We start from the raw sequence: 27,574 nt of genomic DNA on the forward strand, positions 1-27,574 counted from the left end.
GTCAATGGCAGTGAATGAGTTAAAAACCTCCACAGAGTACACACCGTTTTATTTCAGCACTATAAAGAAGAACAAATCAGAATTCAATGTTATGTGTGAATATTGTGAATCTATGACTGAATAAACCCTGGAGAAAAATAAGCATTTTATGTCCTTATGATGATAAGTGCTATAATTTGTGTGCGTGTGTGTGTGTGTGTGGGGGGGGGGGGGGGGGGGGTATTGCCTGATATCACAAAATTGCCCAGTGTGCACCACTGCATGTTTAACAAGCAAGCTGCAGGCACATGCAACACAAGTCAAACACAACCAATGTGGCTTTGAAGGAAACATTAAAATAGCACTAAGGAACTTTTCAACCTTAATAAAATATTTGCAGAACTCCAACTTAAAACTAGTTGAATGTTACCTTTGCCATGGCCCGAGGGTGTCTGTATCATTTATACTGGCATTAAGCAACTTTGAGGAGGATGGTAGGAACACTGCCACACAAAAAACTACTAATGTGCTGACTGCTTTATGGCATACGTCACTTCCCACTTTCCCCATTCGTTAAGACGGAAGTCAATTTGAACCAAAAAAACGACGCAATGTGCTTGTCCTCATGGGAAATACGATCTCTCTTCAGGCGTAACATTACTGCTTTTGTCCATATGGTGCCACCATAATCAACATAAACTGAAAGTTCCTTAGTGTTGCTTTAAGACAAGGCAAGAAAATATTTGTCAAAAGAAGCAAGTGACTACTTTAATGAACATAATGGTAATGTGCTTTTTTTTTAAGCTAAAGCACATCATAAAATGGATCAACATGTAATTTCATTAAACAAAATAACAAAAAAAAACCTTTTTGCAGGTTCAACTAAGTGTCACTGCCGCTGCTGGCAGAATTTTCTTCAGCCAGAAACAAACTGATTTTATGAAATTAATATTTAATAAAATATTATAATAATAGTAATAATAATAATAAAAACAACAACAACAAAGTCACCTGACAAGTACCACCATTGAGTTTTTACACAAGCAAAAATGATATAACAAGCAAATATGAGCAGAGGCAAAGCGCCTTACCGAAGAAATCATCTCGCACTGCAGGCAAAAGAAGAAGAGAGAGAAGGTGGAGGAAGCAAAGATGACAGGTAGAGAAGAAGAAAAAGGTTTGAACAGGACCAGGGAAAGCAGGCTATTTTAAAATATATCATTTTAATAATAATATCATCAATAAGATCATATACTAATATAATAAATCCTTTCACATATACTATTTACACATATTTTATTTAGCAATAAATATCACAATGACATAGAGCACCAGTTTGAGAATTTGATCTGAACTTCTGATGTTAGTTTTCAACTTGAAGTAATAGCAACTCATTGAGAGAGTAGGCATTTGCTGAGCAGCAAGAGGTGAGAGCGACAGGAAGAAATGTAAGAACATGCTCCAATACACACCTGAGAACTCGCCTATGGGTATCACCAGCAGAAGCACAAAAAGGGACAAAAGAAAAAAAGGGTGAGATTAACAGAATATAAGGTCTTTCTTTAATATTCACATGTAAATTGGAAATTAATTTAAAGCACTAAATACGTATATATATTGAGATATTGAGTTAATAAAAAAGAAAGTGGAAATATTGTGTTGCCTACAAAAAGGAAATGAAGAAAGCAAGAACCTTACTGTCATACCCTCGTGAGCGCACACCCGCTACTAACTTGGATGCCGTAGATACTAATGCGTGCACATGGGTTACTAACTCTTGCACACTGAACACTAACTCATGTGCAACCAACACTAATGTGTGCGTACCATATACAGTAGAGTACTAACTTGTGCACACCTGACTCTAACTCAAGTGAACGAAATAAAAAAGTGTGCTACCAGATACAAACTCCGGCGCATCAGGCATGTACATCAGATACCAATTAGTGCTCTTGAGATGCTAACAAATCTAGCTCTTTTGTGGGGCGGGCCTTTGCTACAGTAGTCTGAAAAGTTGCTAAATGTAGCAATAAAAAAATGCTAAACTGGCATCAATGTCTGGTATCTGGTGCACACATGTTAAAAATTTACTTATGAACATTTGAGATCAATGTACAACGGCGTAATAGGGCCATGTATAAATATATATATATATTTAGAGGGCAGGGGCAATATTCAGAGAAAAAAACTCGCAAATTTGCGAGTTTAGAAAGTGGCAGATTTGCAAAAAAAAATAAAAATACTTACGAGAAATACACGCAGCGTACTACTCAACTGTGTGCCAATACTTTTCGGTCTGGTTTCCAAATAAGGAGATAGTAATTGCTTTAGCATAGATTAACTATATCATGTTAGGCATTCACTATTTGAACCGTACTTCTGGGGTTGTTGTCTTTGCACAAGATAAACATAAACAAAAAAAATAGAAGCAGCGCACGGATTACGAAAGCTGCCAATCAGAGGATCCCAGGAAGACTGCAGTGATGCGTGAGCTGCTGAGCAGTAGCCGCACAGCCGTGTTCCAGCCTCAGCCATGCGATGTCAAATACATTCACACACGCATGCCTCTGCTTTTATTTCCCATTCTGAACACTCACGTTAGCATGTGAGCATTCAAGTGGTCAACTCAAGAAAGTGTAAAGGGGGCGACATGTTTTGTTGTGGTTTTCATACCAAGAAGCTCTGCTCCGGCATCGACGTCTCCAATGATGTCCGACTTGGCGTCTTTGATCTCGTGGTACAAAGAATCCGTGTTGATTCCGAAGGCCTCGTTCACTATTCCCTGGGAGGGGCTGCAACACCAACACATGGCACACTTTTGTCATTTGAGCCCAACTAATTGTACCATTTCATGAGATCCACTACAAGAGCTTTTACTAAAATAATGCCACTGTTTTTATATTATATTATATAAGAAATAATTTTGTTTGTTTTAAAAACTTGTTTTAATATTTAAAGGGAAAATTACATGTGACCTCACTAATCTAAACATGACATTCTGATTAATATTACATTTGTAGAATATGAGTTATGCAGCAAAATCCTGCCGTTTTTATCCATCTCAGGGAGCAGCCATTTTGCCACTGGCTGTCAACTGAAGATGACATCATAGTTGCTCAGGTCTCAGGCAACAACCAATTATAGCTCGCCTGTTTTCTGAAGCTGAGCTGTGATTGGCTGTCACAAAATGGCCACCTTCTGATATTGATAAAAACTGCTGGGTTTTGCTGCTTAACTCATATTCCATTAACGCATTATTAACCAGAATACCATATATAGACTAGTGGGGCTGCATAGAAAATTTTATTGTCAATCATTGTTTGGGGGGGATTGACTTCCCCTTTAAAGTGTATTGGTTGGTAAGTAACATAAATGTAAACATACGACATCACATTAAAACTAAAAGATAATTAGTGTTGTTCAATACCACTTTTTCAAATCGATACGTGCTAGTACTCAACTCTTGAGTATTCACCAATACTAATACTAAGCAACGATACTACTAGTACTTTTGATACATAAAAGTTGCCAAATAAAACAATGAAAGATCATTTTAAAGAAAGACCTATACATCCCATTCCCAATATATCATTTTTCCTACAAATTTTATGAAATTAATGGCTATTTTCTAGTATTTGATATTGTAATTTCAAGTTCCTGATTGTAAAACAGCTACAAGAGGGCGTCGTGAGTGCCGATACCTTGAAATAAGGCTGGGTATAGAGCCGATACCGATACCTGGTATCCGCACATCCCTAAAAATAATGAACTAGTTTTGTCAGAAGCATGCAAACTATTTTTTTTTTATTAAAAATTAAAATTTTTAAAATCTAAAATAAAATCAATAAATACATTGAAGATTACATCACCTGTGCTGAGTAACGACCAATCATGGCTCACCTGTTTTACGAGTTTGGTCAGCAAAATGAGCCTTGGTTATGTTATCTTGAGTTGACAGCAAGTGAGAATATTTTTATTTTAAGGTATTAATGAAAACATTATTGCCATCCATCCATCATCTACCGCTTATCCTTGGATCGGGTCGCGGGGGCAAGCAGCTTTAGCAGGGAAGGCCAGACTTCCCTCTCCCCAGCCACTTCAACCAGCTCCTTCGACGGGATCCCAACGCGTTCCCAGGCCAGCCGAGAGACATAGTCTCTCCAGCGTGTCCTGGGTCTTCCCCGGAGCCTCCTGCTGGTGGGACATGCCCGGAACACCTCTACAGGGAGGCGTCCAGGAGGCATCCAAACCAGATGCCCGAGCCACCTCAACTGGTTCCTCTCAACGTGGAGGAGTAGCAGCTCGACACTGAGTCCCTCCCGGATGACCGAGCTTCTCACCCGATCTCTAAGGGAGAGCCCGGATACCCTGCGAAGGAAACTCATTTCGGCCGCTTGTATCCGCGATCTTGTTCTTTCGGTCACGACCCACAGCTCGTGACCATAGGTGAGGGTAGGAACGTAGATCGACCGGTAAATCGAAAGCTTTGCCTTTCGACTCAGCTCCTTCTTTACCACAACGGACCGATACAGAGTCCGCACCACTGCAGACGCTGCACCGATCCACCTGTCGATCTCCCGCTCCAACCTGTTCTCACTCGTGAACAAGACCCCAAGATACTTGAACTCTTCCACTTGGGGCAAGATCTCATCCCCGACCCGGAGAGGGCACTCCACCCTTTTCAGGCTGAGAACCTTGGTCTCGGATTTGGAGGTGCTGATTTTCATCCCAACCGCTTCACACATTCGGCTGCAAACCGCTCCAGCGAGTGGGGAGATCACGGCTTGAAGAAGCCAACAGCACCACATCATCTGCAAAAAGCAGAGATGCAATGTTGAGGCCATCAAACCGGACCCCCTCAACGCCTCGGCTGCGCCTAGAAATTCTGTCCATAAAAGTTATGAACAGAATCGGTGACAAAAGGCAACCTTGGCGGAGTCCAACCCTCACTAGAAACGAATTCTACTTACTGCCGGCAATGCAGTACAAACTCTGACATCGGTTGTAGAGGGACCGAACAGCCCGTATCAGGGGGCTCGGTACCCCGTACTCCCGAAGCACCCCCCACAGGACTCCCCGAGGGGCACGGTCAAACGCCTTTTCCAAGTCTACAAAGCACATGTGGACTGGTTGGGCGAACTCCCACGAACTCTCGAGGACCCTGCCGAGGGTGTAGAGCTGGTCCACTGTTCCACGGCCGGGACGAAAACCACACTGCTCCTCCTGAATCCGAGATTCGACTTCCCGACGGACCCTCCTCTCCAGCCCCCCTGAATAGACCTTACCAGGGAGGCTAAGGAGTGTGATCCCTCTATAGTTGGAACACATCCTCCGGTCCTCCTTCTTAAAAATGAGGACTACCACCCCGGTCTGCCAATCCAGAGGTGACAACCACGACAGCCCCACAACATCCAGAGCCTTTAGGAACTCCGGGCGGATCTCATCCGCCCCCGGGGCCTTGGCACCAAGGAGCTTTCCAACCACCTCAGTGACTTCGACCCCAGAGATAGGGGAGCCCACCTAAAAATCCCCAGACCCTGCTTCCTCAAAGGAAGACGTGTCGGTGTAATTGAGGAGGTCTTCGAAGTATTTTCCCAACCGATTCGCGATGTCCCGAGTCGAGGTCAGCAGCACCCCATCTCCACTATACATAGTGTTAATGGCACACTGCTTTCCTCTCCTGAGACGCCGGATGGTGGACCAGAATTTCTTCAAAGCCGTCTGGAAGTCGTTTTCCATGGCCTCACCGAACTCCTCCCATGTCCGAGTTTTTGCCTCAACGACCGCCAAAGCTGCATTCCGCTAATAATGAAAAATAATGAAGTTACCTACCAACTTTTTGCTGCTGAAAATGTCTCACTGAGCCAAGTATCTCTTTAAATTAATACCTCTTATAACACTGTGTAAAATAAAAAAAATCTTTATTATCTTTGTAGAGGAACACTTTTTAATACAGCTCTATATTGGATCTCACTATCGAAGCATTGCTAGAACTTTGTGTCAACTGTGATGGCCTCATGTCTGCTGGAATGATACCTCAAACATAAAAATAATAATAATAATAATAAAGTGCAAAGTGACTTTTGGGACTTGCAGTGTAATATTTTTCAGTATGCTATGTGCATGCTATGGAGCCAGTAAAGTAGAACCTGTTTCCTCCTCCATACACTCGAGGGTCCACGCACATGTCCAACTCAGGAGTCGAATCAATGATCTCCTGAAACTCGGACCACTCATCGCTGCTTCCCATACCTGCAAATGAAAAGATGCACAAAGCAGGCGGGGTAGGCTGGTTCTAGTTAGCCTCAGTGACCTTACCGATGCTCACGTTCCGGGTTTCCTGTGAAACCTGGACTTCCATATTGCGGCTGAGCCGCTTGGCGCTTTTCCTGCCCCGGCTGCCTGCCCGCGTCACGTCAAACTCCGAGGGAGGGAGGAAGCCCTCGTTGATAGGGGTGACAGTGGCAGAGGGTACGGAGGAGGTGGGTGTGTTGGACTTGCTTCCTGTGCTGCTGGGGGTGGCCGCCACAGAGTCAGACTCCGATCCATCCTCCTTTTGTGTGTGTGCCAGTGGCATGAGAGGAGACAAGTACGTACATTATGAGCATCACAGGCTGCAGGTGATAGCGTCAAAGATGGTCAACCATGTTATCTTAACAACTGGAGTTTTAACAGATATTATCAACAATAACTATCTATATTTGGGTCATTGGCGGATAGGTTTGCCCAATGATGCTCATTTTATGAATTATCATGTGGTGCGACCAAAAAGAAATAACCAATTTGGGACATTTATTTTGAAATACATTTAAAAGACAGGAGTTTTTGCATTATCCACAAGACAATCAAGAAAAGTGTTGCTATTGGTTGTCGTAGAAGTCGCTAAATGACGACATTGCTAACCTAATTTGCATAATTGTCCATTTGCATGTAATTGTAATGGATGCTGTAAGGAGAGAGGAATAACGGCATGGGAGAGGCAAAAAGTGAAAAACAAACAAACCTATATATGTTTAGAACTCAATCTTGCCCTGTATTGTTAAATGCTAGTATATCAAATTTATTCAAAAGGCTGTTATGTGCAAAGTCTCCAGAACACCAGAAAAAAATTGCTAGATTTGTCGCTAGTCTCTTTTGACAACAACAAAAAAGTCGCCAAGAGGCTTTGGAAAGTTTTTAGGGAGAAAGTCACCAGTTGGCATTGCTGGTCAAGAACCCATGGGAGCAGCTTGTACTGGCTCACAAATATCTAAAAAATAATAATAATAATAATTTTTTAATTACCCTATTATAGCAACTGGTATGTAGTGGTCATATTTGGATATCATGTGGTATGACCTGAAAAAGCCACACCACTCCCCCACCTTAAAAAAATTTGCTCACTCTTTGACTGGCCATTCCACATATTTTGTTTTAAGTGCTTATTGACATACTTTGTAGATACAAGTCTAATGAGCTCAGTTAAAGAAAAGAACATTCAATTTAAAAAAAGTCATAGCCATAAAGAAGCATTACTGTTCTCCCTCCTAGTCTAGTCTGTTTATTTCTGCATGTTTTCAAAAGCTTAAACTACATTTTTATTTATTTAATAACACTGCAGAACATTTCAAAAAGAAGCCTTGCATTTTCATCTTACAGTTATTCGCATGCCACTGGTAATGTGGTGTAAATCTTAACAACAAAACAACAACAAAACAAAAACATACGGTACATGAGTAATAGGCAGTCAAAGAGTGAGTAATGTCAGCCGTTCTATATGGATTATTTCCAACATCGATTAGTATTACACCTCTGCAATCTACATATTCATATAAACCAAAAACATTTAAAAGCATAAGCCTCGACAAAACTAAAAAGACGAGCACACAAGGCTGAAGCTCCATGATCACAAAGTTAAAAGGAAAGCCATCAAAAAGGACCCCAGCTTGCTTGAGTTGGCACACAAACATCTCAAATTGTATTTTCCATCAAAATGAGAATGATATTATTGCATCAAAAGTGACACAAGCAGGCATGATGGGTGGTCCTTGGAGGTGTGGCTTTCCGGATAGCTGGCCACGCCCCGCAACCACTCCCCAGGCAGCGGTTGCCAGAGGTGGGAGTACAGTACCTACAGTATTTGCAAGTCATAAGTTTCAAGTATTAACCAAGCAAGTTTATTGAGGCAAAAATCAAGCACGTCAAGTTGGGACCAAGCTAAATTTTAACAAGTTGAGTCAAGTCATTACTTCGGTTAAACCAGTCATGAGTCAAGTTATCCACTTTACTCAGTTACGACATTCAGTGTACTTACTGCACATTAGCCGCTTTCAATCAGTATCTGCACTTGTGTTAGTTAGCTCAACTTAGCTGTACATAAATTCACAAGCAAGTTTTAGTAATGCTCACAAACCAGCCTCACTATTGTCCGTTACTTTATTGTTTTCACAATTAAAAGATTAACAAATAACCAACCTGAAGCTTAGCTAATGTTTGACCAGCTAGCTACCGGTGAGCTAAATAGTGAAGTCAACATAGCGTACATGTCTTTGTGAGTTTTATATTGAAAGTGAATTAAGAAATTGTAGTTGTGTTCAAGTCAAAGCTGAGTCTTTTATAAGTCCCAAGTTCTGTTTCACTCGAGTCAAGCCATGTGACTCAAGCCCCCCACCTCTGGCGGTGGCGGCTGTGGAGGAAAGTGATGGCCGCTGTCTGTCCCACCTGATAGGCCAAACTGAGGGTGGACTGGCCGAGCTCGCTGACCTGCCAGATGTCTTTCCCGGGCATCATCCTAGCCCCCCCGAGACCCCCACGTACCATGCCCTCGCCGCTGGGGTACAGGCTCAACGATGGCGGCCGCTCTGCTTTGCTGTTGGCAGGAAACACATGCACACAGACAAAAATACAAAGATTAGTTGTCCATTCAAAAGATTTAGATACGTTTTGTGTTCATTTTCAGAAAGTGACTGAAGTCGAGCCCAGTTTGCAAATAAAACCACACAAATCTGATTAAAATTGACATCCGTTTAAACAATTCCCTTTGTTTTAAAGGGTAAGTCAACCCAAACATTTTCTTAACATTGTTTTAGTCTAAACTGATTAGTATTGCATTTGTGCAATTTGAATTATGCAGCAAAATCGATTTTTATACATGTCAGGGGCGGCCATTTTGCCACTGACTGTAAACAGAAAATGACATCACAGTTGCTCAGAACTCAGGTAACAACCAATCACGGCTGAGATTGGTCATGTGACATTTGTAAGATGAGCTGTGATTGGTCGTTACCTGATCCCTGAGCAACTGTGTTGTCATTTTCACTCTACAGTAGCAAAATGGCCGCCCCCTGAGATGGATAAAAATTGGATGGATTTTGCTGCTTATATCATACTCCTCCATAAACGCTTCATAGAACATATTATTATAAGAAAAATTGGGGGGTTGACTTCCCCTTTAAGAAGCTACACTTGCTCAACGTTGATCTTACGTGAACTTCGTTTGTCTAACAATATTTGAAGCTGCCCTAAACACTTCAGTTCTACGACATGAAATGCTAAATTTATGTCAAGCATATTCTTCTCTTTCTCTATTTTTATGTGTGAATAAAACATAAACGTCTAATATTTGTAGTATCAATCAAACAAGCATTCACACTCAAACACACCTATGGACAATTTAATTTAGTCATCGATTCCCTAACTTGCATGTTTTTGGAATGTGAATCCACTCAGAGATTCAAACCCAGAACCTCGCAACTGGGAGACTGGTATTCTAGCCACTAGTGTGCCATGCTCATAGTATTATTATTAGTGCTGTCAAAGTTAAAGCATTAACTGATTAATTAATCACAAAAAATATTGCTTTAATCATGAATTAACGCAGCTTAATCGCACTATTAATTTTGACTATAGATTATCCTTTAGCGTGACAGCGGATGGTTGTAGCACAGGTTGTTTGAGCAATGAACATAATTACATGCATTAAAGTAAAGCAATGAATAAATGTTTGCGTATGACATTTAGAATATTTGTTCATGTCAAAATATTGGGGTAATTTTTTGCCCATTTAAAATTATGCAAGTAATTCATTGATTAGAAAAAGAGGAGGATGAGCGTGTGCAGTAGATCAAAAAATGTTGATGACATCCTCATAACATTAAATGTCAAAATAATTAACACATAAACGGTGCTCTTCAAATTTGGCGAAAAATATTGATTAAAAAAACTTTTTTATTAGGTGATTAATCATGATTAATCAAAATTCTAAAATGTGATTAATCCGATTAAAAAATGTTATCGTTTGTCAGCTCTAATTATTATCCTTACATTATTAGCATCATTAATGCTAATTAGAGGATGTTTAAGCAGTTCAACATAATGTTAGACATGTCTGCCTCTTCATGAAAATAATCTCTGTAAAAAATAATCACATAGAAGGTAACATACTAAAAAGACAGACCAATTAAAGGAACACTCATCATGAATCCACACGCCACTTGCAAAATTAGTATTTTTAGCTTCATTTAAAACAAATGTATAAGCATGAGACCAAGGAGGCAAGAAGAAAATGTACATTGATGGACACAACCACATGATGAGGCAAAGTCAATGGAGGAACGTGATAAACCTGAGCACATTGTTGTTTGCTATCAGAATGCAACATAACCAAGAAGTTACAATACTTTAAACTCATTATCAGCATTGGACATTCTGTCCTTTAAACAACATGCTGAGAATTTAACAGGGGGGAATCCGGAAAGTCAAATCCAAGCAGGCAGGTTTAGGAGTTGAGAGAAAAGGTGGGGAGGGCAGTTGCATGACCATGTTGGATTTACCTTTTCCTCCATGTGTGACGATGACTGTAGCACAGACAGCAAGTCAGCAAGACACATAGGACACACAGTCTCAGGTTAGCAAGAGACACAAGTTTGGAAAATGAGAAGACACATGAAACCACACTCTGAAATGACAAGTAACGTTGATTTGTTCATACAGTTCTTGTTAGTTGTCTTTTTAGAGTTCAGGGGATTTTATATATTTTCTTTAACATAACCAATGTCTGCTCTATCCATTGTTTATGATGCAACTCTAAGGGGGAAAAAAAACATCATCACAATCACAGGTCAGCGCTCAATTTCTCTCTGTTGCTGCATGTTGCAAGGATTAGGATTTGTTAGACAATCTGTGCTTGAAGAGGTTTTAGGCAGCGGTCAGGACGTGATTAATCTGTAGTTCTGCAACACAAACTGCATCAGATTGTCTCATGCTCAAAAGTATTCGCAGCTCATTTGCTAGAGACTTCAAGGAGGCAAATAATAATGTTTATTTTGATTTTCTTTTCTTTCTTATTTTTTTTAGTCTGGCAATAGCCAGATTGATTTGTGTTTCTCTCAAGGGAGTTCTCCACAATATCAGTCTGGGACTGCTCCGCGTTGATTTGCTTGGGAAAGGCGGGGCATGCTGTACAACACTTCGAGCTGATTGGACGAAGCAGAATCGTGTGCCCGTCTACCTAACTTTTGTTTCGACCAATCACGGCAAAGGATGAAAATGTCGTCACTGACATGCGACTGTTGTGACTAGCTGATATCATGGCGTTGAGTTTATGTTTTCGGTTTTGCAATGTTGATATGCGGATACAAGAGACTAATTCAGCGAGAACAGAATTCATTGCAGCGTCCATGCATTCGTCCACCGGTGTCGCCATGTTTGGCACCAGAACCACCAGTGGTTCGTATCGGTGGAAATCAATGGGAGCGGTACAAGATGGATTCTCTGGAGTTCGTGAACGCACAAATACCGCGAGAATACATCTTGCGAGAGCAAGGTTCATTTTTTTTAAGAAAAAAAAAATGAATTTGGGGAGTGTCCTAACTAAGCCCTGGGTGATGGACTAACAAATGGCAGCAGCAGTGCAGTGAAGAAATAAGAGGCCTGATACATGAAACATATGATGATGCTGACACGATGAAACATAAAAAAATCAATTGCGTGTGGAAGTCACATTTGAAATCTTCACACCCAAACGAGCTACTCACGTTCGTCCACTGCCATCTGATTGGCTGCTTCCAGTCTGCTGCAATTTGGAGCGCTCGATATGCTCGACGTATGTCTGGATCATCTTGAATACCAAAGTGTGGGATCAGAGAGAAGAAAAAGTTGACAAGTTGTAGTTATAACCTTGATAGGACAATATATTAATTCGTGCAAAAGCGTCCTTCAAGACACAAAGATAACATCCTCCTTACCCTTTTGAGATTCAGGAAAAACATTAAGAGTTTTTCTGAGGTATAATCTTGCTCACTACTAGCGTTAGCACGTTAGCATTTCATCGACTAACGTTTTATTGAAACAGTTGTTCTATGACCTTTATGATGCGTACAGTCAAGTGGATTTGGGCATAGTCACGCTTTCAGTTTGCACTTACCTCAGTGTGGCGCTGATGCAGGGCGTTGTATTCTTTCTTCATTTCAGCCTCTCTTTCCTCCAACCGTGTGACTTTAAAAACAGACAAATCATTTGCTGCACATTATATCTAAGTCAACACGATTACATGACAAGTGACTAATTCTTTTTGGGCAGATTTGTTTTTCAATGTTAAAAAGAGGACATAGGTATTAAAATGGAAAACTATGGTGACAACTTGACAAGCAAAACCTAATCTAAAAATACTGTTGAACTGTCGCCCTTTCTTGATGTTTTCAATTTTTAGTATTATTGCTGTCTATTGTAGATTTTCAAAAGTGAACTAAATCACTTATAATCATTAACCAAAGCAGAAATCAGTTGAATTAGTATTGTGTTTGTTTTTGTTATCAACGTGGCTACAAGCTTGGAGTGAGCTTTTTATTCAACTCACTTTGATCCGCATAGTTCTTTGACTTGAGCTCCAGTTGTTTCCCCTGCAGCTCCAAAGACTCCACCTGGACCTGCAGGTCCTTCTTGTCTTCCTCTAACTCATCCTCAAACTCAATGAATTTCTAGTGGAGATGACAAATCAACACAACAAGAGATTTTGATCAAAATGTGCACAAAGGTACAAACGCCTGAAATGACGAATAAAATAAATCATATAATTTATTAGCACATGAACACAATCTAATATGATTAACACAGCAATGGCCAGTAAATGTAATTGTACTGGGAAAGCAGCAGGACAGTAGGCGTGCTTCTCCTGCTCTAATGCAGTAATCCTGTGACTGCAGGGAGATTGTTATATAGGGAATTGGTTTCAGAAATCAAGAGGTCACTAAATTAATTGACCTAGACAGAGATAAATAGATGGATACTTTAGGGAAATTCCCAAGCAATGGAAACTGGAAACTACCTGCTCTCAAAATGCTGCCTTTTGTAAATATAACAAAAGCTGTTTTTATTGACACTATCAAAGACTGGAGTATGGAAATAAGACAATTGTACAGTTTCACATTCCAAACCCAGTCACAATGTCTGCTATATGGTCTAATTCCAATTCATCCCTTCACTCATCAAACAAGCAATATGCCTGCTAACTGTATATACAACCCTGCATCATGGCACATTTTCAACTTCAACCATTCCTTATTTGTCCCTTACTCATTTTATATTCTATTAGCATATATTATCGTATCATCTAGCTGCGTGTAGCAGCTACGCGCTAGCTTACGGCGATCGAACTTCTTGTTCTGCAACTGAAATGTTGCAAATTGTTTGCGTTCCAGGGTAGTATGGCCGTAAGCCGAGAAAAAGAAAACAGTTGACTGTTTTAAATGATACACTCGTCCCAAATTGGGACGGAAAAAACATTTTGACTGCATGTCCAGCTCTCATCCTGTCAGTTTAGCGTGCGTCTGTCCGCTAGCAAACTTGAGGTCTTTTGTGAAAGTTGACTTTTGCCATGGAGGTGCAAAAAAAAGCTTACAGCACCTGGTATTCCCAGGCGGTCTCCCATCCAAGTACTAACCAGGCCCGACCCTGCTTAGCTTCCGAGATCGGACGAGATCGGGCGTTCTCAGGGTAGTATGGCCGTAAGCCGAGAAAAAGAAAACAGTTGACTGTTTTAAATGATACACTCGTCCCAAATTGGGACGGAAAAAACATTTTGACTGCATGTCCAGCTCTCATCCTGTCAGTTTAGCGTGCGTCTGTCCGCTAGCAAACTTGAGGTCTTTTGTGAAAGTTGACTTTTGCCATGGAGGTGCAAAAAAAAGCTTACAGCACCTGGTATTCCCAGGCGGTCTCCCATCCAAGTACTAACCAGGCCCGACCCTGCTTAGCTTCCGAGATCGGACGAGATCGGGCGTTCTTTTTTTTTTCTTTTTTATTATCAAAATACAAACACAGAAATACACATTCATTTACAAACCCACAAAAACCACACCAATAACAACTAGGCAAAAAAATATCAAAGTAACCAAAGTCACTGTCATAATGACAGGGGAGATTCGCTGAGGTTTGGGGGCAACCACCAGTGGGCGGGAATCCCTCAAATGTTCAGCTGGGGGAGTCCAGATGTATCCCAAAAAAATAAGTCGTTACGTTGAAAAAAAGTGTTCACGAACTCGTGCTCTCTGACGGCATGGAGATGGCGGATATGGGCTGCCAAAAGTCTCACAAAGACAGCCCAGTGGTCAGCAGTCCTGGCGTCATAGAGGTGTATGTTGCGCACCAAGTATACAGCATATCTCCCGAAAGACAGGCACAGATGAAGAGCCTCCCAGTTTATTCCACCCGCCGAATCAGCTCTCTGGACATCCCGACAGATGGGGCCGAAAAGCAGAAACCAGGGCTCGTCCATGTCCTCCACATCAACCGCCGGCGGTGGGAGTCTCAGACCCAATCTCCTGACGAGGAGGTCCTGCAGCCTGGTCCAGAAGCACCGCACCGCCGGACACCGGAACATGAGGTGGAGCAGATCTTCTGGCACTCCTCCGCACACTGGACAGTCCCGTCTAAACCTGTCGGGCTGAATACTTTGCAACATACAGCATGTGAAAACGAGACGATGTCTCAATTTAAAAGCAAAATTACTAACCTGGGGGGGGGTATACCAATTATAAATGTTCGCCCAAATGGACGCAGTATCTTTCCCAGGGAAGACTTGTGCCCACCTATGTTCGGCAGTGGGACGCCTAACTACCTGGGTCAACAGCAAATGATATAGAGCACGAGTCGGTGTCTCTGCCACTCCCATCAACCCCTCCCCCTTAACCCAAACGAAAATTAGGGGCGAGTCACCGCCAAGCCCTCCCTCATATGCATCCTGAACTGGCGGTACCCTCTCATAGAGTGTGCCCCACCTTCTCAAGATACAACCCCGTATATCACTCACTTTCCTCACCACCTCGGTCCTCCTAAACCGAAGACCCGCCCTACTAAAACTACCCTTAATAGCCTCCACATCGACCCTACCCTCAAAATCTAATAACTGGCCAACCCGTTTGATACCTGCTCTATCAAAAGACCCGCTAAACATGCTTTCCCTCCTCCCAGGAGGATCAGAGAGCATGTCAGGGTTAAAACGTAAAGGCATTTGCCCTAGCTGCCACAAGGAGCAAGGGGCCGCAACTACAAACGGCCGCAGTCTAGCCCACGCCTCAAACACTTCCCTCTCAAAAGGCGGGACCCGATCCAGGGCAGTCCGCTGGGGAAGCATACACAAATTATAGACACCATACTCACCCAACTTTTCAACATGCGAAGCGAAAAAATCCTTCCACGCCGCATCGAATCCGGTGTCGAGGAACTTTTTTATCAATTTGAGACGCAGCGCATTCTTCCTAACTACCAAGTCGATCAGTTTAAGCCCTCCCCGATCATACTGACCAACCAAAACATTGTGTGCCACAGGTGCCCTCTCTCGCCGCCAGATAAATTTACTAACAGCAATGCTAAATTTATTTGCAAACACCCCCGGTAAGTCATACACAGCAAGAGCATGAACAAGTTTAGACAAACACAGTGCATTTACCACCAACACCCTACCTTTTAAGTGAAGACCACGCATTTTCCACAGATTCATTCGGGTGCACACACTGCTATACAAGCCAGACCACAAACAATCCCGACAGGTCACCTCATCCCTACCCAAGGGCACACCAAGAACCCTATAAGAATCCCCTGCATCCCTGACGCCCCAAACATTCGGCGGGGCCACGATGCCCCCGCAGTAGGACACAGACGTCTTTTCGAAATTTATCTTTGCTCCTGAGGCAAGGCAATAAACGTTCAGGGTGTGGAGAGCAACATTGAGGCTCCCCACATCGCGCAAAACCAAATTGGTGTCATCCGCATATTGAAAGATCTTATATTCCTTACCAGATGGACTCACAATTCCGTGCACAGCCCCATCCCTCTTGAGCATAGCGGCCAAAGGCTCGGCCACTATACTATAGAGGAGTGCACTCAAAGGACACCCCTGCCTTACCGACCTCCGCAAAGGGAAGCTATTCGACAGGAGTCCATTGCATTTTACACGGCTGACCGCACTGGAATACAAAAGTTTAATCCAGTTCACGAAGCCATTTTTAAAACCAAATTTCTCCAAAACACGGTAAAGAAAACAATGCTCAACCCTATCAAATGCTTTACTGAAATCAACTGAAACATGAATCCCCCCAGAGACATGCATCTCCTTCAACAAAAACTTTAGGGAGAGTATCGTGTCAGAAATGTCCCGTCCCGGGACACAATACGCCTGTGTACTGGCAACCACTTTACCAATCACACCTTTCAACCTATGTGCTAATACTTTTGCCAGTATTTTATAATCGGTGTTAAGGAGACTTATTGGTCTGTAATTGGCCAGGCACCGCTTATCACCCTTCTTAAAAATCAAAGTCACAATACTAAGAGAAAAGGAGTCCGAAACCCGACCCTCTCTCTCAATATCGCCATACAGAGTATGGAGAATCGGGGCTAACCTGTGAGCGAAAGCACTATAAAACTCTGCGCTCAAACCATCCTCTCCTGGACTCCTACAGGCATTGAGACCCCTAATTGCTGCAGAAACCTCTGCCAAAGAAATAGGCGCGTCGCAGCTGTCAGCGTCACTAGGGCTCAGAGACCCTTCAAGCGCACCTAAAGCCTGACTACAGCTTACCTCGTTAATCCCTTCCCCATCAAACAAATCTGCATAAAACCTACCTACAATATCCAAAATCTCATCCAAATCATTATGACACCTGCCTGACTCATCCAACAGGCCATCCAAGTATAGCTTGCTCTGCCTGGACTTCTCTAAACCAAAAAAGAAAGCTGTGGAGCGCTCGCCCTCTACCGCATACTGGGCCCTGGATCTAAGTGCCGCCCCTCTAGCACGACTAACCTGTATAGTCCTGAGCTCTTCCTGCAGCACCAGATACTCAGGATCTACCGGGCCTAAACCAGAGGTGGCGGCAAGCCTCTGGAGGTGGCTCCGGACCGTGTGCTCCCTGATGGACTCCTCCCACCTCCTCTGCTTACTATAACGTAGGCACAGCTTTTTAATTTTAGCCTTTGCCTGCTCCCACCAATCAACCAAAGAGTCACAAATTCCCATTTCATCATCAAAACAATCAAAAAGGTGCTCCATCTTATTTACAAAAGTGGGGTCGGCAAGCAGCATATTATTAAAAACCCAGACCCCCCCATTCCTCTTACCACCCAGGAAGTCAAGTTTGACGGAAAAAAGGGAGTGATCGCTCCAGCCCACACATGCATAGGAGCTGCCACCGATGTACTTCCATAAAGCACTTGAAACAAAACACAGATCTATCCGAGACTGGAGGAGGACCCCCTGCACCACCTGACGCCGGGAATAGTCCCTTTTCAGGGGGTTGAGACCTCTCCAGACCTCGGACAAATCAGCAGCCACTGCAGCATCAATCAAAAAACTTCGACTAACGTCATTCCTGAATGTGTTGTTCGGACCGAGATCGATTTTTGACAACGCTATATTAAAGTCGCCAATCAAAAACGAGGAATCAGTAACATAAGGAAAAACAGAAACGAAGAAGGTTTTCCTCTCCATCTCCTCACTAGGCGCATAAACATTTATAAGGCGAAATTTAGTGGAGCCACGCAGAAAATCAATCACTATAAAGCGGCCATGTGGGTCCGCATGCACTAAAGAAGACCCGCCGAAAACACCCGGCTTAACTAGGACAGCCACACCACGGGAGTGTGCAGAGCCCAAAGCACAGTACAAAACACCAATGTCCATATCCTCTACCTTGCGATGATGCTCCGCCTCCCACCACGTCTCCTGGATGCACAGCACGTCCCAGGTGGTGTCGTGAAACACACTGTGCATCTTTTCCCTATTCCTCAAGCTCCGGGCATTAATGGAGACTAGGGAGAGCGTCATTAGGAAGAAAAAAGGGAGTTGAACCATCATCCTGATCTAGACTACCGTTTAGACTTCCTGTTCGTCTTTGTCGGGGCGACCTCATTCCTTTGGGGATCGACGCCCGTAGGAACAGTTGTGGCATCTACAGTGGCAGACTCAGAACGGGCAGTGCCGCATGAGACGGGGCCCTCACCCTGCAGCCCTCTCCGCCGATCACTACCAGGCTGGGTCTCACAAAACCCATCGGCATGTTTCGACCCAACCCTCCCGGTCGGTGATCTGGACCTGTCACTACTCTTAGACAGTGGCCGCCTATGCGGCACCTGACTCCTGCTGCCCGCTCTCGAGCGCTGAGACTTGGGAGTCTGGCCTGAATTCAGTGCCTGCTCCCCCGCTTCAGGGGTAAGGTGTGGAGCCAGATCCTCACCCATCCCCCTCCCCGGTCCAGCCCCTGCCACCACGATATTAGAGGTAGGGCAGGACACTGCCCCCCCCTCCTGCTCGGGGGCAGGACTGTGAGACATTTCACCAGCCCCCCCCACCACAGGCACCAATGCCACTTGGTCAGGTATACCCGGTTCCACATCCCGATCTAACAGGGCCTCTCTCGATCCAGGGCCGTGCTCTACTTCAACCGTAGGTGGGGGACCCCCACCTCCTTCCTCCGGGTCAGAGGCGAGGTGGCCGGAGCATCCACACACAGAGGGATACTGATGACAGTCCTTACATTTAGCGGCCCTGGGCTCTGTACACTCCCGCGCATAATGGCCTTGGGCCCCACACCGTCTGCAACAAAAATCAGGGCATTCACGCAACACATGGTCAGGCTGGAGACACCCCCTGCACACCTTCACTTGCCTGTCATGAATGACCCTAAAATATTCAGGCCCCCCCGCCGTGTTAAACCTGACGGAATATGGTAGAGAACGCACTTGGTTTGTAAAGCGGACCTTTACAAACCTCGTCCCATCGGCTATGTTTGTCCCCGGCCACATACGTCTCCTCACCTCGGACACGGCCGAAACACCCCAAGCGAGTAGCTTCTGCAGGATTTCCTCATCCTCAATGTAAGCTGGCAGGCCCAGGAAAGACACAACAAGTTCATCCACACAGATATCCCTCCCGTGAACCCTAGTTTCCCCGATCTTAAACCCATCTAACAACTTATCCTTGGCCACCTGGGATGCCACAGTCATTTCGAACCTGTCTTTGGTAATCATTCGACAGGCCAGAATTGTACCACAGACTTCCTTGGTAGCCCTCAACAGAGCCAACGGAGACAGACCAGCACCACCTTCGAGCTCCAAAAACACCGTCAGCTCTTTATCGAAACACACTTTACGCTTGTGCACCACACTCATACCACTTCGAACATCATTCGCACTCACATCACTGCCAACCATCCTGCCAGAAAACTCACCATTCACCATTCCAGACATCCTGGGCCCAGCAAAGGCCACATCCATTCCAACAGTCGAAACAGAGCAAAAAGCTCTGGGGGGGGGGGAATAAACCCTCCTCCACAGCCAAGGAAGCTGGGAGGAGAAAGAAACTGAAAACTAACACAAAAATAAAGAAAAAATAACCAAAATGAATTCAAAAACAGACAAAGAAAGAACACAAAACCACATAATGGGGAGCACACAGCCCAACTGACACACACAGGCACAATCAGCTCAGCTGCAACCAATCAACCACACCTGGGCGTTCTCAGGGTAGTATGGCCGTAAGCCGAGAAAAAGAAAACAGTTGACTGTTTTAAATGATACACTCGTCCCAATTTGGGACGGAAAAAACATTTTGACTGCATGTCCAGCTCTCATCCTGTCAGTTTAGCGTGCGTCTGTCCGCTAGCAAACTTGAGGTCTTTTGTGAAAGTTGACTTTTGCCATGGAGGTGCAAAAAAAAGCTTACAGCACCTGGTATTCCCAGGCGGTCTCCCATCCAAGTACTAACCAGGCCCGACCCTGCTTAGCTTCCGAGATCGGGCGTTCTCAGGGTAGTATGGCCGTAAGCCGAGAAAAAGAAAACAGTTGACTGTTTTAAATGATACACTCGTCCCAAATTGGGACGGAAAAAACATTTTGACTGCATGTCCAGCTCTCATCCTGTCAGTTTAGCGTGCGTCTGTCCGCTAGCAAACTTGAGGTCTTTTGTGAAAGTTGACTTTTGCCATGGAGGTGCAAAAAAAAGCTTACAGCACCTGGTATTCCCAGGCGGTCTCCCATCCAAGTACTAACCAGGCCCGACCCTGCTTAGCTTCCGAGATCGGGCGTTCTCAGGGTAGTATGGCCGTAAGCCGAGAGAATACACACAGTTGACTCTTTTAAATGATACACTCGTTCCAAATTGGGACGGAAGAAAACATTTTGACTGCATGTCCAGCTCTCATCCTGTCAGTTTAGCGTGCGTCTGTCCGCTAGCAAACTTGAGGTATTTTGTGAAAGTTGACTTTTGCGATGGAGGTGCAAAAAAAAAAAAAAGCTTACAGCACCTGGTATTCCCAGGCGGTCTCCCATCCAAGTACTAACCAGGCCCGACCCTGCTTAGCTTCCGAGATCGGACGACATCGGGCGTTCTCAGGGTAGTATGGCCGTAAGCCGAGAAAAAGAAAACAGTTGACTGTTTTAAATGATACACTCGTCCCAATTTGGGACGGAAAAAACATTTTGACTGCATGTCCAGCTCTCATCCTGTCAGTTTAGCGTGCGTCTGTCCGCTAGCAAACTTGAGGTCTTTTGTGAAAGTTGACTTTTGCCATGGAGGTGCAAAAAAAAGCTTACAGCACCTGGTATTCCCAGGCGGTCTCCCATCCAAGTACTAACCAGGCCCGACCCTGCTTAGCTTCCGAGATCGGACGAGATCGGGCGTTCTCAGGGTAGTATGGCCGTAAGCCGAGAGAATACACACAGTTGACTCTTTTAAATGATACACTCGTTCCAAATTGGGACGGAAGAAAACATTTTGACTGCATGTCCAGCTCTCATCCTGTCAGTTTAGCGTGCGTCTGTCCGCTAGCAAACTTGAGGTATTTTGTGAAAGTTGACTTTTGCGATGGAGGTGCAAAAAAAAAAAAAAGCTTACAGCACCTGGTATTCCCAGGCGGTCTCCCATCCAAGTACTAACCAGGCCCGACCCTGCTTAGCTTCCGAGATCGGACGAGATCGGGCATTCTCAGGGTAGTATGGCCGTAAGCCGAGAAAAAGAAAACAGTTGACTGTTTTAAATGATACACTCGTCCCAAATTGGGACGGAAAAAACATTTTGACTGCATGTCCAGCTCTCATCCTGTCAGTTTAGCGTGCGTCTGTCCGCTAGCAAACTTGAGGTCTTTTGTGAAAGTTGACTTTTGCCATGGAGGTGCAAAAAAAAGCTTACAGCACCTGGTATTCCCAGGCGGTCTCCCATCCAAGTACTAACCAGGCCCGACCCTGCTTAGCTTCCGAGATCAGGCGTTCTCAGGGTAGTATGGCCGTAAGCCGAGAAAAAGAAAACAGTTGACTGTTTTAAATGATACACTCGTCCCAAATTGGGACGGAAAAAACATTTTGACTGCATGTCCAGCTCTCATCCTGTCAGTTTAGCGTGCGTCTGTCCGCTAGCAAACTTGAGGTCTTTTGTGAAAGTTGACTTTTGCCATGGAGGTGCAAAAAAAAGCTTACAGCACCTGGTATTCCCAGGCGGTCTCCCATCCAAGTACTAACCAGGCCCGACCCTGCTTAGCTTCCGAGATCGGACGAGATCGGGCGTTCTCAGGGTAGTATGGCCGTAAGCCGAGAAAAAGAAAACAGTTGACTGTTTTAAATGATACACTCGTCCCAAATTGGGACGGAAAAAACATTTTGACTGCATGTCCAGCTCTCATCCTGTCAGTTTAGCGTGCGTCTGTCCGCTAGCAAACTTGAGGTCTTTTGTGAAAGTTGACTTTTGCCATGGAGGTGCAAAAAAAAGCTTACAGCACCTGGTATTCCCAGGCGGTCTCCCATCCAAGTACTAACCAGGCCCGACCCTGCTTAGCTTCCGAGATCGGGCGTTCTCAGGGTAGTATGGCCGTAAGCCGAGAAAAAGAAAACAGTTGACTGTTTTAAATGATACACTCGTCCCAAATTGGGACGGAAAAAACATTTTGACTGCATGTCCAGCTCTCATCCTGTCAGTTTAGCGTGCGTCTGTCCGCTAGCAAACTTGAGGTCTTTTGTGAAAGTTGACTTTTGCCATGGAGGTGCAAAAAAAAGCTTACAGCACCTGGTATTCCCAGGCGGTCTCCCATCCAAGTACTAACCAGGCCCGACCCTGCTTAGCTTCCGAGATCGGACGAGATCGGGCGTTCTCAGGGTAGTATGGCCGTAAGCCGAGAGAATACACACAGTTGACTCTTTTAAATGATACACTCGTTCCAAATTGGGACCGAAGAAAACATTTTGACTGCATGTCCAGCTCTCATCCTGTCAGTTTAGCGTGCGTCTGTCCGCTAGCAAACTTGAGGTATTTTGTGAAAGTTGACTTTTGCGATGGAGGTGCAAAAAAAAAAAAAAGCTTACAGCACCTGGTATTCCCAGGCGGTCTCCCATCCAAGTACTAACCAGGCCCGACCCTGCTTAGCTTCCGAGATCAGACGAGATCGGGCGTTCTCAGGGTAGTATGGCCGTAAGCCGAGAAAAAGAAAACAGTTGACTGTTTTAAATGATACACTCGTCCCAAATTGGGACGGAAAAAACATTTTGACTGCATGTCCAGCTCTCATCCTGTCAGTTTAGCGTGCGTCTGTCCGCTAGCAAACTTGAGGTCTTTTGTGAAAGTTGACTTTTGCCATGGAGGTGCAAAAAAAAGCTTACAGCACCTGGTATTCCCAGGCGGTCTCCCATCCAAGTACTAACCAGGCCCGACCCTGCTTAGCTTCCGAGATCGGACGAGATCGGGCGTTCTCAGGGTAGTATGGCCGTAAGCCGAGAGAATACACACAGTTGACTCTTTTAAATGATACACTCGTTCCAAATTGGGACGGAAGAAAACATTTTGACTGCATGTCCAGCTCTCATCCTGTCAGTTTAGCGTGCGTCTGTCCGCTAGCAAACTTGAGGTATTTTGTGAAAGTTGACTTTTGCGATGGAGGTGCAAAAAAAAAAAAAAGCTTACAGCACCTGGTATTCCCAGGCGGTCTCCCATCCAAGTACTAACCAGGACCGACCCTGCTTAGCTTCCGAGATCGGACGAGATCGGGCGTTCTCAGGGTAGTATGGCCGTAAGCCGAGAAAAAGAAAACAGTTGACTGTTTTAAATGATACACTCGTCCCAATTTGGGACGGAAAAAACATTTTCACTGCATGTCCAGCTCTCATCCTGTCAGTTTAGCGTGCGTCTGTCCGCTAGCAAACTTGAGGTCTTTTGTGAAAGTTGACTTTTGCCATGGAGGTGCAAAAAAAAGCTTACAGCACCTGGTATTCCCAGGCGGTCTCCCATCCAAGTACTAACCAGGCCCGGCCCTGCTTAGCTTCCGAGATCGGACGAGATCGGGCGTTCTCAGGGTAGTATGGCCGTAAGCCGAGAGAATACACACAGTTGACTCTTTTAAATGATACACTCGTTCCAAATTGGGACGGAAGAAAACATTTTGACTGCATGTCCAGCTCTCATCCTGTCAGTTTAGCGTGCGTCTGTCCGCTAGCAAACTTGAGGTATTTTGTGAAAGTTGACTTTTGCGATGGAGGTGCAAAAAAAAAAAAAAAGCTTACAGCACCTGGTATTCCCAGGCGGTCTCCCATCCAAGTACTAAACAGGCCCGACCCTGCTTAGCTTCCGAGATCGGACGAGATCGGGCGTTCTCAGGGTAGTATGGCCGCAAGCCGAGAAAAAGAAAACAGTTGACTGTTTTAAATGATACACTCGTCCCAAATTGGGACGGAAAAAACATTTTGACTGCATGTCCAGCTCTCATCCTGTCAGTTTAGCGTGCGTCTGTCCGCTAGCAAACTTGAGGTCTTTTGTGAAAGTTGACTTTTGCGATGGAGGTGCAAAAAAAAAGCTTACAACACCTGGTATTCCCAGGCGGTCTCCCATCCAAGTACTAACCAGGCCCGACTCTACTTAGCTTTCGAGATCGGACGAGATCGGGTGTTCTCAGGGTAGTATGGCCGTAAGCCAAGTAAATGCACACAGTTGACTGTTTTAAAGGTTACACTCGTCCAAAATTGGGACGGAAAAAACATTTTGACTGCATGTCCAGCTCTCATCCTGTCAGTTTAGCGTGCGGCTGTCTGCTAGCAAACTTGGCGTCTTTTGTGAAAGATTACTTTTGCGATGGAGGTGCAAAAGCTTACAGCACCTGGTATTCCCAGGCGGTTGACGAGTGACTCTCCAGATTGTTACGTCCAACAATATGCAGAAAAGCACTGTGTTATAACAACAACTTTATTTATCATAGAACAACAAACGCAATGACATGACACTGTGACTGTGTGCTTATCGTATGCTAGTGGTTATTCTCATTCATCCACCACATTTATTTCTCAATCATTACAAATGTGGAGTGGACTGTAGCTAAAGGTGAATCTGAGTGATACTAAACATTGTTTTTTATTTTGATTTAAAAAATATATATATTTTATTTATTTATTTATTTTAAATATTATCATTCTTTTTTTCTTTCTGCGTTTCGGTTATCGGTTTCGGACAAAAATGTTCATTTTGGTGCATCCCTAAAAATTTGCTCTAAAATGTCCTTTTCAAAAAATATTTGATTAAATAAAAACTGTTTTTTTTTTATTCAACACATTCTATTTAATTTTAAACAAAATATTAAATATTTATATAATAAAATATGTACCATGCTATGTTTAAATAAATAAACGTTGACATTCTTTTTTGTTTTAATTCTTCTTAGCAAGTCACAGTGTGCCATAACTGTTGAGCTATTTTTAGAACAGACCCCAGTTACACATGTTGTCCTTGGGTACACGCTTGCACCTACACATGTATACTTATTTATTAATGTATTCATATTTTAAAGAAAATACGCATCTCCCCCTATCCCTAACCCGCAGCCCTCTCCCTCCTTACCTCCTCCTGACTTTTTAAAACCACGGTAAATCGTAAAACTGGTTATCGGCCCATGTCTATTATTCAAAGCAGGTTTTGATTTGATTGCACCCATCTCACTAGAATTTGATTTATTCCCGTGCTACTAAATAAGCTTTCAAACATTTTTCCCCTACAAGCAACTTACTGCAAAAATAATAGAAATAAAATGGCTTTTTTTATTTCTTCCTGTACCGACGTCATGAAAATGAATAAGCTCTTGGGAATTTTTTCTTAGCCAAAAATGTAAACAAGGACCCTTATTAAATGACAATTTTAAGTATTCAAGTTCAACCATTTAAAAACATTCAGATGAGACAACAAACTGTATAACTTGTTTGGTGCAGATGTCAAACATCAAAATATTTGCCGTTCAGAAGCACATACCTCCGGTCAAAAGTTTCTAAAGTCAATAAACCACTGCTTTTGCAACTTAAAAATGGGAGCCATGTCTTTGGCAATGTTCAGAGCAACTGACGTCCCGATTGACTTTGTCATTTGTTGTAATATGGAAATAATGTTGAACTGATTCCGTTTATGCTGCCTAATTTTCGCTTAAAAAAAATGTCACTAATGTGTCGGCAAAGTTACTAAAAATAGCAAAAAAAATGCTAAGTTGCCAACACTGCATGCATTTTCTATATTGTGGATGAAAAAAATCTACTTTACAAAAATGGTCCTGACAAACTGAAAATAACTGATAAAATGGGTTAATCTTCCAGCCTGTGACAAACGTGACTAATCCTTGTGCATATCTTGGAAACTTGGTGTCAAGCAGAAGACGGTGAGTTGTTGTCTTCTTTTAAGCATTAGCTTGAGTCTAATAACCTTGTAATCTGAGCCGCTCTTTGTTGCTTTTCCTCCCAGTGCGAGCCATTGTTTTTCTCTGACCCCTTCTTCATACACAACACATTTTTCTGTGAAATTCTATGAACTGCGTGGCTTTCTAAATCTGTTTTTTCTTCGTTCTCTCAGCTTTTGTTGCTCTGTTTCTACTCCTTGCAAGCACAAATCAGGTTACAGTGCCAGACCCAGCTGTTTATGGTATTGATTTCACATGATCATGCCCTCCCCTCCTCCTCCTGTTTTTTGGTCTTTCCGCCAACAAAGTGCTGCGGCATTATGGGAATTGTAGTTCTCAAATGTCACACAACAAACAGTTGCTAAGCTTAGGCGCTTGTAAAAGATAGGTTCAAAGGTGCAGAGTACATTTATATGATTTTCACAATCTTCATGGCCTTCTGATGCAAACTATATGCCATGTGGCCCACGACAAAAAAAGAGTTTAACACAACAGATGGAACCAGACTCTCGACACAAGGTGAAGGTTCTAGTGGTTTTGCTGACGGTGACTCACCTCCTCCGCCTGCTTGCGCAGCGCCTTCTCCCTCTCGTACTGGGTGATGAGCTGCTCGTTGTCCTCCTTCAGGAGCTCCAGCTCCACTTCGTGTTCCTGGTTCTCTAATAGCACCGCATCCAAGTTCTCCAGGACGTTCACCACCAGCGGCATCAGCTCTTTCACCACCTCCTCGTCGTAACTGCGGATCAGCCTCTCGAACTCCCGGTAAATGCTGTTGGCCAGGCCCGACACGCGCTCCGACATGACGGTACAAGAGCCGTAGTCATCCTGGCAATAAGGGAATTCATCATTATTTTGATAATTGATTGTTTTGTGCACATCCTCGGCATTTCAGCCTTTCAACAGTAAATATTCTCAAATTTCTGTAGTTGTATATATATATATGTGGGGATTTTTTATTTTTATTTTTTTCAAAAAAAGACATTTGCAAACATCTGCTTTTACTTTGGAAAACCATTATCAACATTTTTGCCTATTTTGTCACATTACAAACCAAATCAGTAACTAAATCACAATCAATTTAGCATTTTCCACACTGTCAATTAAGTAAATTCCATTTTTTAACCAAAGGTATTGATTTTTTTTTGTCTGATTAATTGATTAATAATAATCTGTGCAGTCCTGGTTGGAAACTCTCTTAGGAATTTATGGGAATAAACCAGGAAGTTACAAAACTGAAGGTTGTATATATCTTATATTTTAGTGTAATCCTGTCAAAAACAGACACATTTAATTTAAGAACCGTGCTACACTGTCTTACAAGTTTTTAGTTTTTTTTTGTTTCATCTAAAAATTGTGATTGGATTTATTTATTTTTAAGAATTCAGCTTGTGGTCAATATGGCCAAGGATAATTGTCTATTTTGAATGATTGTTAAT

The 27,574-nt window shown here is 43.5% G+C and overlaps 1 protein-coding gene, 12 non-coding genes and 4 pseudogenes across 30 annotated transcripts in view; all 17 read right to left on the bottom strand.

Annotated features, from left to right (window-relative positions):
- Positions 1-27,574, bottom strand: part of mapk8ip3 (mitogen-activated protein kinase 8 interacting protein 3) — a 49,828-nt gene that overhangs the window by 19,855 nt on the left and 2,399 nt on the right. For 3 of the 18 annotated variants that reach the window (XM_077556532.1, XM_077556533.1, XM_077556527.1), the window contains exons 2-12: positions 26,694-26,963; positions 12,815-12,935; positions 12,383-12,453; positions 11,994-12,076; positions 10,791-10,814; positions 8,680-8,827; positions 6,298-6,532; positions 6,129-6,231; positions 2,653-2,771; positions 1,452-1,463; positions 1,071-1,088 (exon numbers count right to left, since the gene is read on the bottom strand). In XM_077556532.1, the coding sequence (XP_077412658.1) occupies positions 1,071-1,088; positions 1,452-1,463; positions 2,653-2,771; positions 6,129-6,231; positions 6,298-6,532; positions 8,680-8,827; positions 10,791-10,814; positions 11,994-12,076; positions 12,383-12,453; positions 12,815-12,935; positions 26,694-26,963 (1,204 nt within the window). The remainder of the gene's footprint in view (positions 1-1,070; positions 1,089-1,451; positions 1,464-2,652; positions 2,772-6,128; positions 6,232-6,297; positions 6,533-8,679; positions 8,828-10,790; positions 10,815-11,993; positions 12,077-12,382; positions 12,454-12,814; positions 12,936-26,693; positions 26,964-27,574) is intronic. The other 15 variants (XM_077556544.1, XM_077556545.1, XM_077556531.1 and 12 more) reach the window with 9 other exon arrangements.
- On the bottom strand, positions 13,849-13,967 carry LOC144045743 (5S ribosomal RNA). Its single transcript, XR_013292068.1, has one exon. It is a non-coding gene; the product is annotated as a 5S ribosomal RNA (ribosomal RNA).
- LOC144046665 (5S ribosomal RNA) lies at positions 20,170-20,278 on the bottom strand (annotated as a pseudogene).
- Positions 20,454-20,562, bottom strand: LOC144046666 (5S ribosomal RNA; annotated as a pseudogene).
- Positions 20,745-20,863, bottom strand: LOC144045373 (5S ribosomal RNA). Its single transcript, XR_013291714.1, has one exon. It is a non-coding gene; the product is annotated as a 5S ribosomal RNA (ribosomal RNA).
- On the bottom strand, positions 21,039-21,157 carry LOC144045861 (5S ribosomal RNA). Its single transcript, XR_013292179.1, has one exon. It is a non-coding gene; the product is annotated as a 5S ribosomal RNA (ribosomal RNA).
- Positions 21,340-21,458, bottom strand: LOC144045982 (5S ribosomal RNA). Its single transcript, XR_013292296.1, has one exon. It is a non-coding gene; the product is annotated as a 5S ribosomal RNA (ribosomal RNA).
- LOC144046870 (5S ribosomal RNA) lies at positions 21,634-21,742 on the bottom strand (annotated as a pseudogene).
- On the bottom strand, positions 21,918-22,036 carry LOC144045975 (5S ribosomal RNA). The gene has a single exon (XR_013292290.1). It is a non-coding gene; the product is annotated as a 5S ribosomal RNA (ribosomal RNA).
- On the bottom strand, positions 22,212-22,320 carry LOC144046667 (5S ribosomal RNA; annotated as a pseudogene).
- Positions 22,496-22,614, bottom strand: LOC144046092 (5S ribosomal RNA). The gene has a single exon (XR_013292402.1). It is a non-coding gene; the product is annotated as a 5S ribosomal RNA (ribosomal RNA).
- On the bottom strand, positions 22,797-22,915 carry LOC144045164 (5S ribosomal RNA). Its single transcript, XR_013291508.1, has one exon. It is a non-coding gene; the product is annotated as a 5S ribosomal RNA (ribosomal RNA).
- LOC144046210 (5S ribosomal RNA) lies at positions 23,091-23,209 on the bottom strand. The gene has a single exon (XR_013292514.1). It is a non-coding gene; the product is annotated as a 5S ribosomal RNA (ribosomal RNA).
- On the bottom strand, positions 23,392-23,510 carry LOC144047527 (5S ribosomal RNA). Its single transcript, XR_013293095.1, has one exon. It is a non-coding gene; the product is annotated as a 5S ribosomal RNA (ribosomal RNA).
- LOC144045212 (5S ribosomal RNA) lies at positions 23,686-23,804 on the bottom strand. The gene has a single exon (XR_013291553.1). It is a non-coding gene; the product is annotated as a 5S ribosomal RNA (ribosomal RNA).
- On the bottom strand, positions 23,988-24,106 carry LOC144047593 (5S ribosomal RNA). Its single transcript, XR_013293160.1, has one exon. It is a non-coding gene; the product is annotated as a 5S ribosomal RNA (ribosomal RNA).
- Positions 24,283-24,401, bottom strand: LOC144046031 (5S ribosomal RNA). Its single transcript, XR_013292342.1, has one exon. It is a non-coding gene; the product is annotated as a 5S ribosomal RNA (ribosomal RNA).

Source organism: Vanacampus margaritifer, chromosome 2 (assembly GCF_051991255.1).
Source record: "Vanacampus margaritifer isolate UIUO_Vmar chromosome 2, RoL_Vmar_1.0, whole genome shotgun sequence".
NCBI lineage: Eukaryota > Metazoa > Chordata > Actinopteri > Syngnathiformes > Syngnathidae > Vanacampus > Vanacampus margaritifer.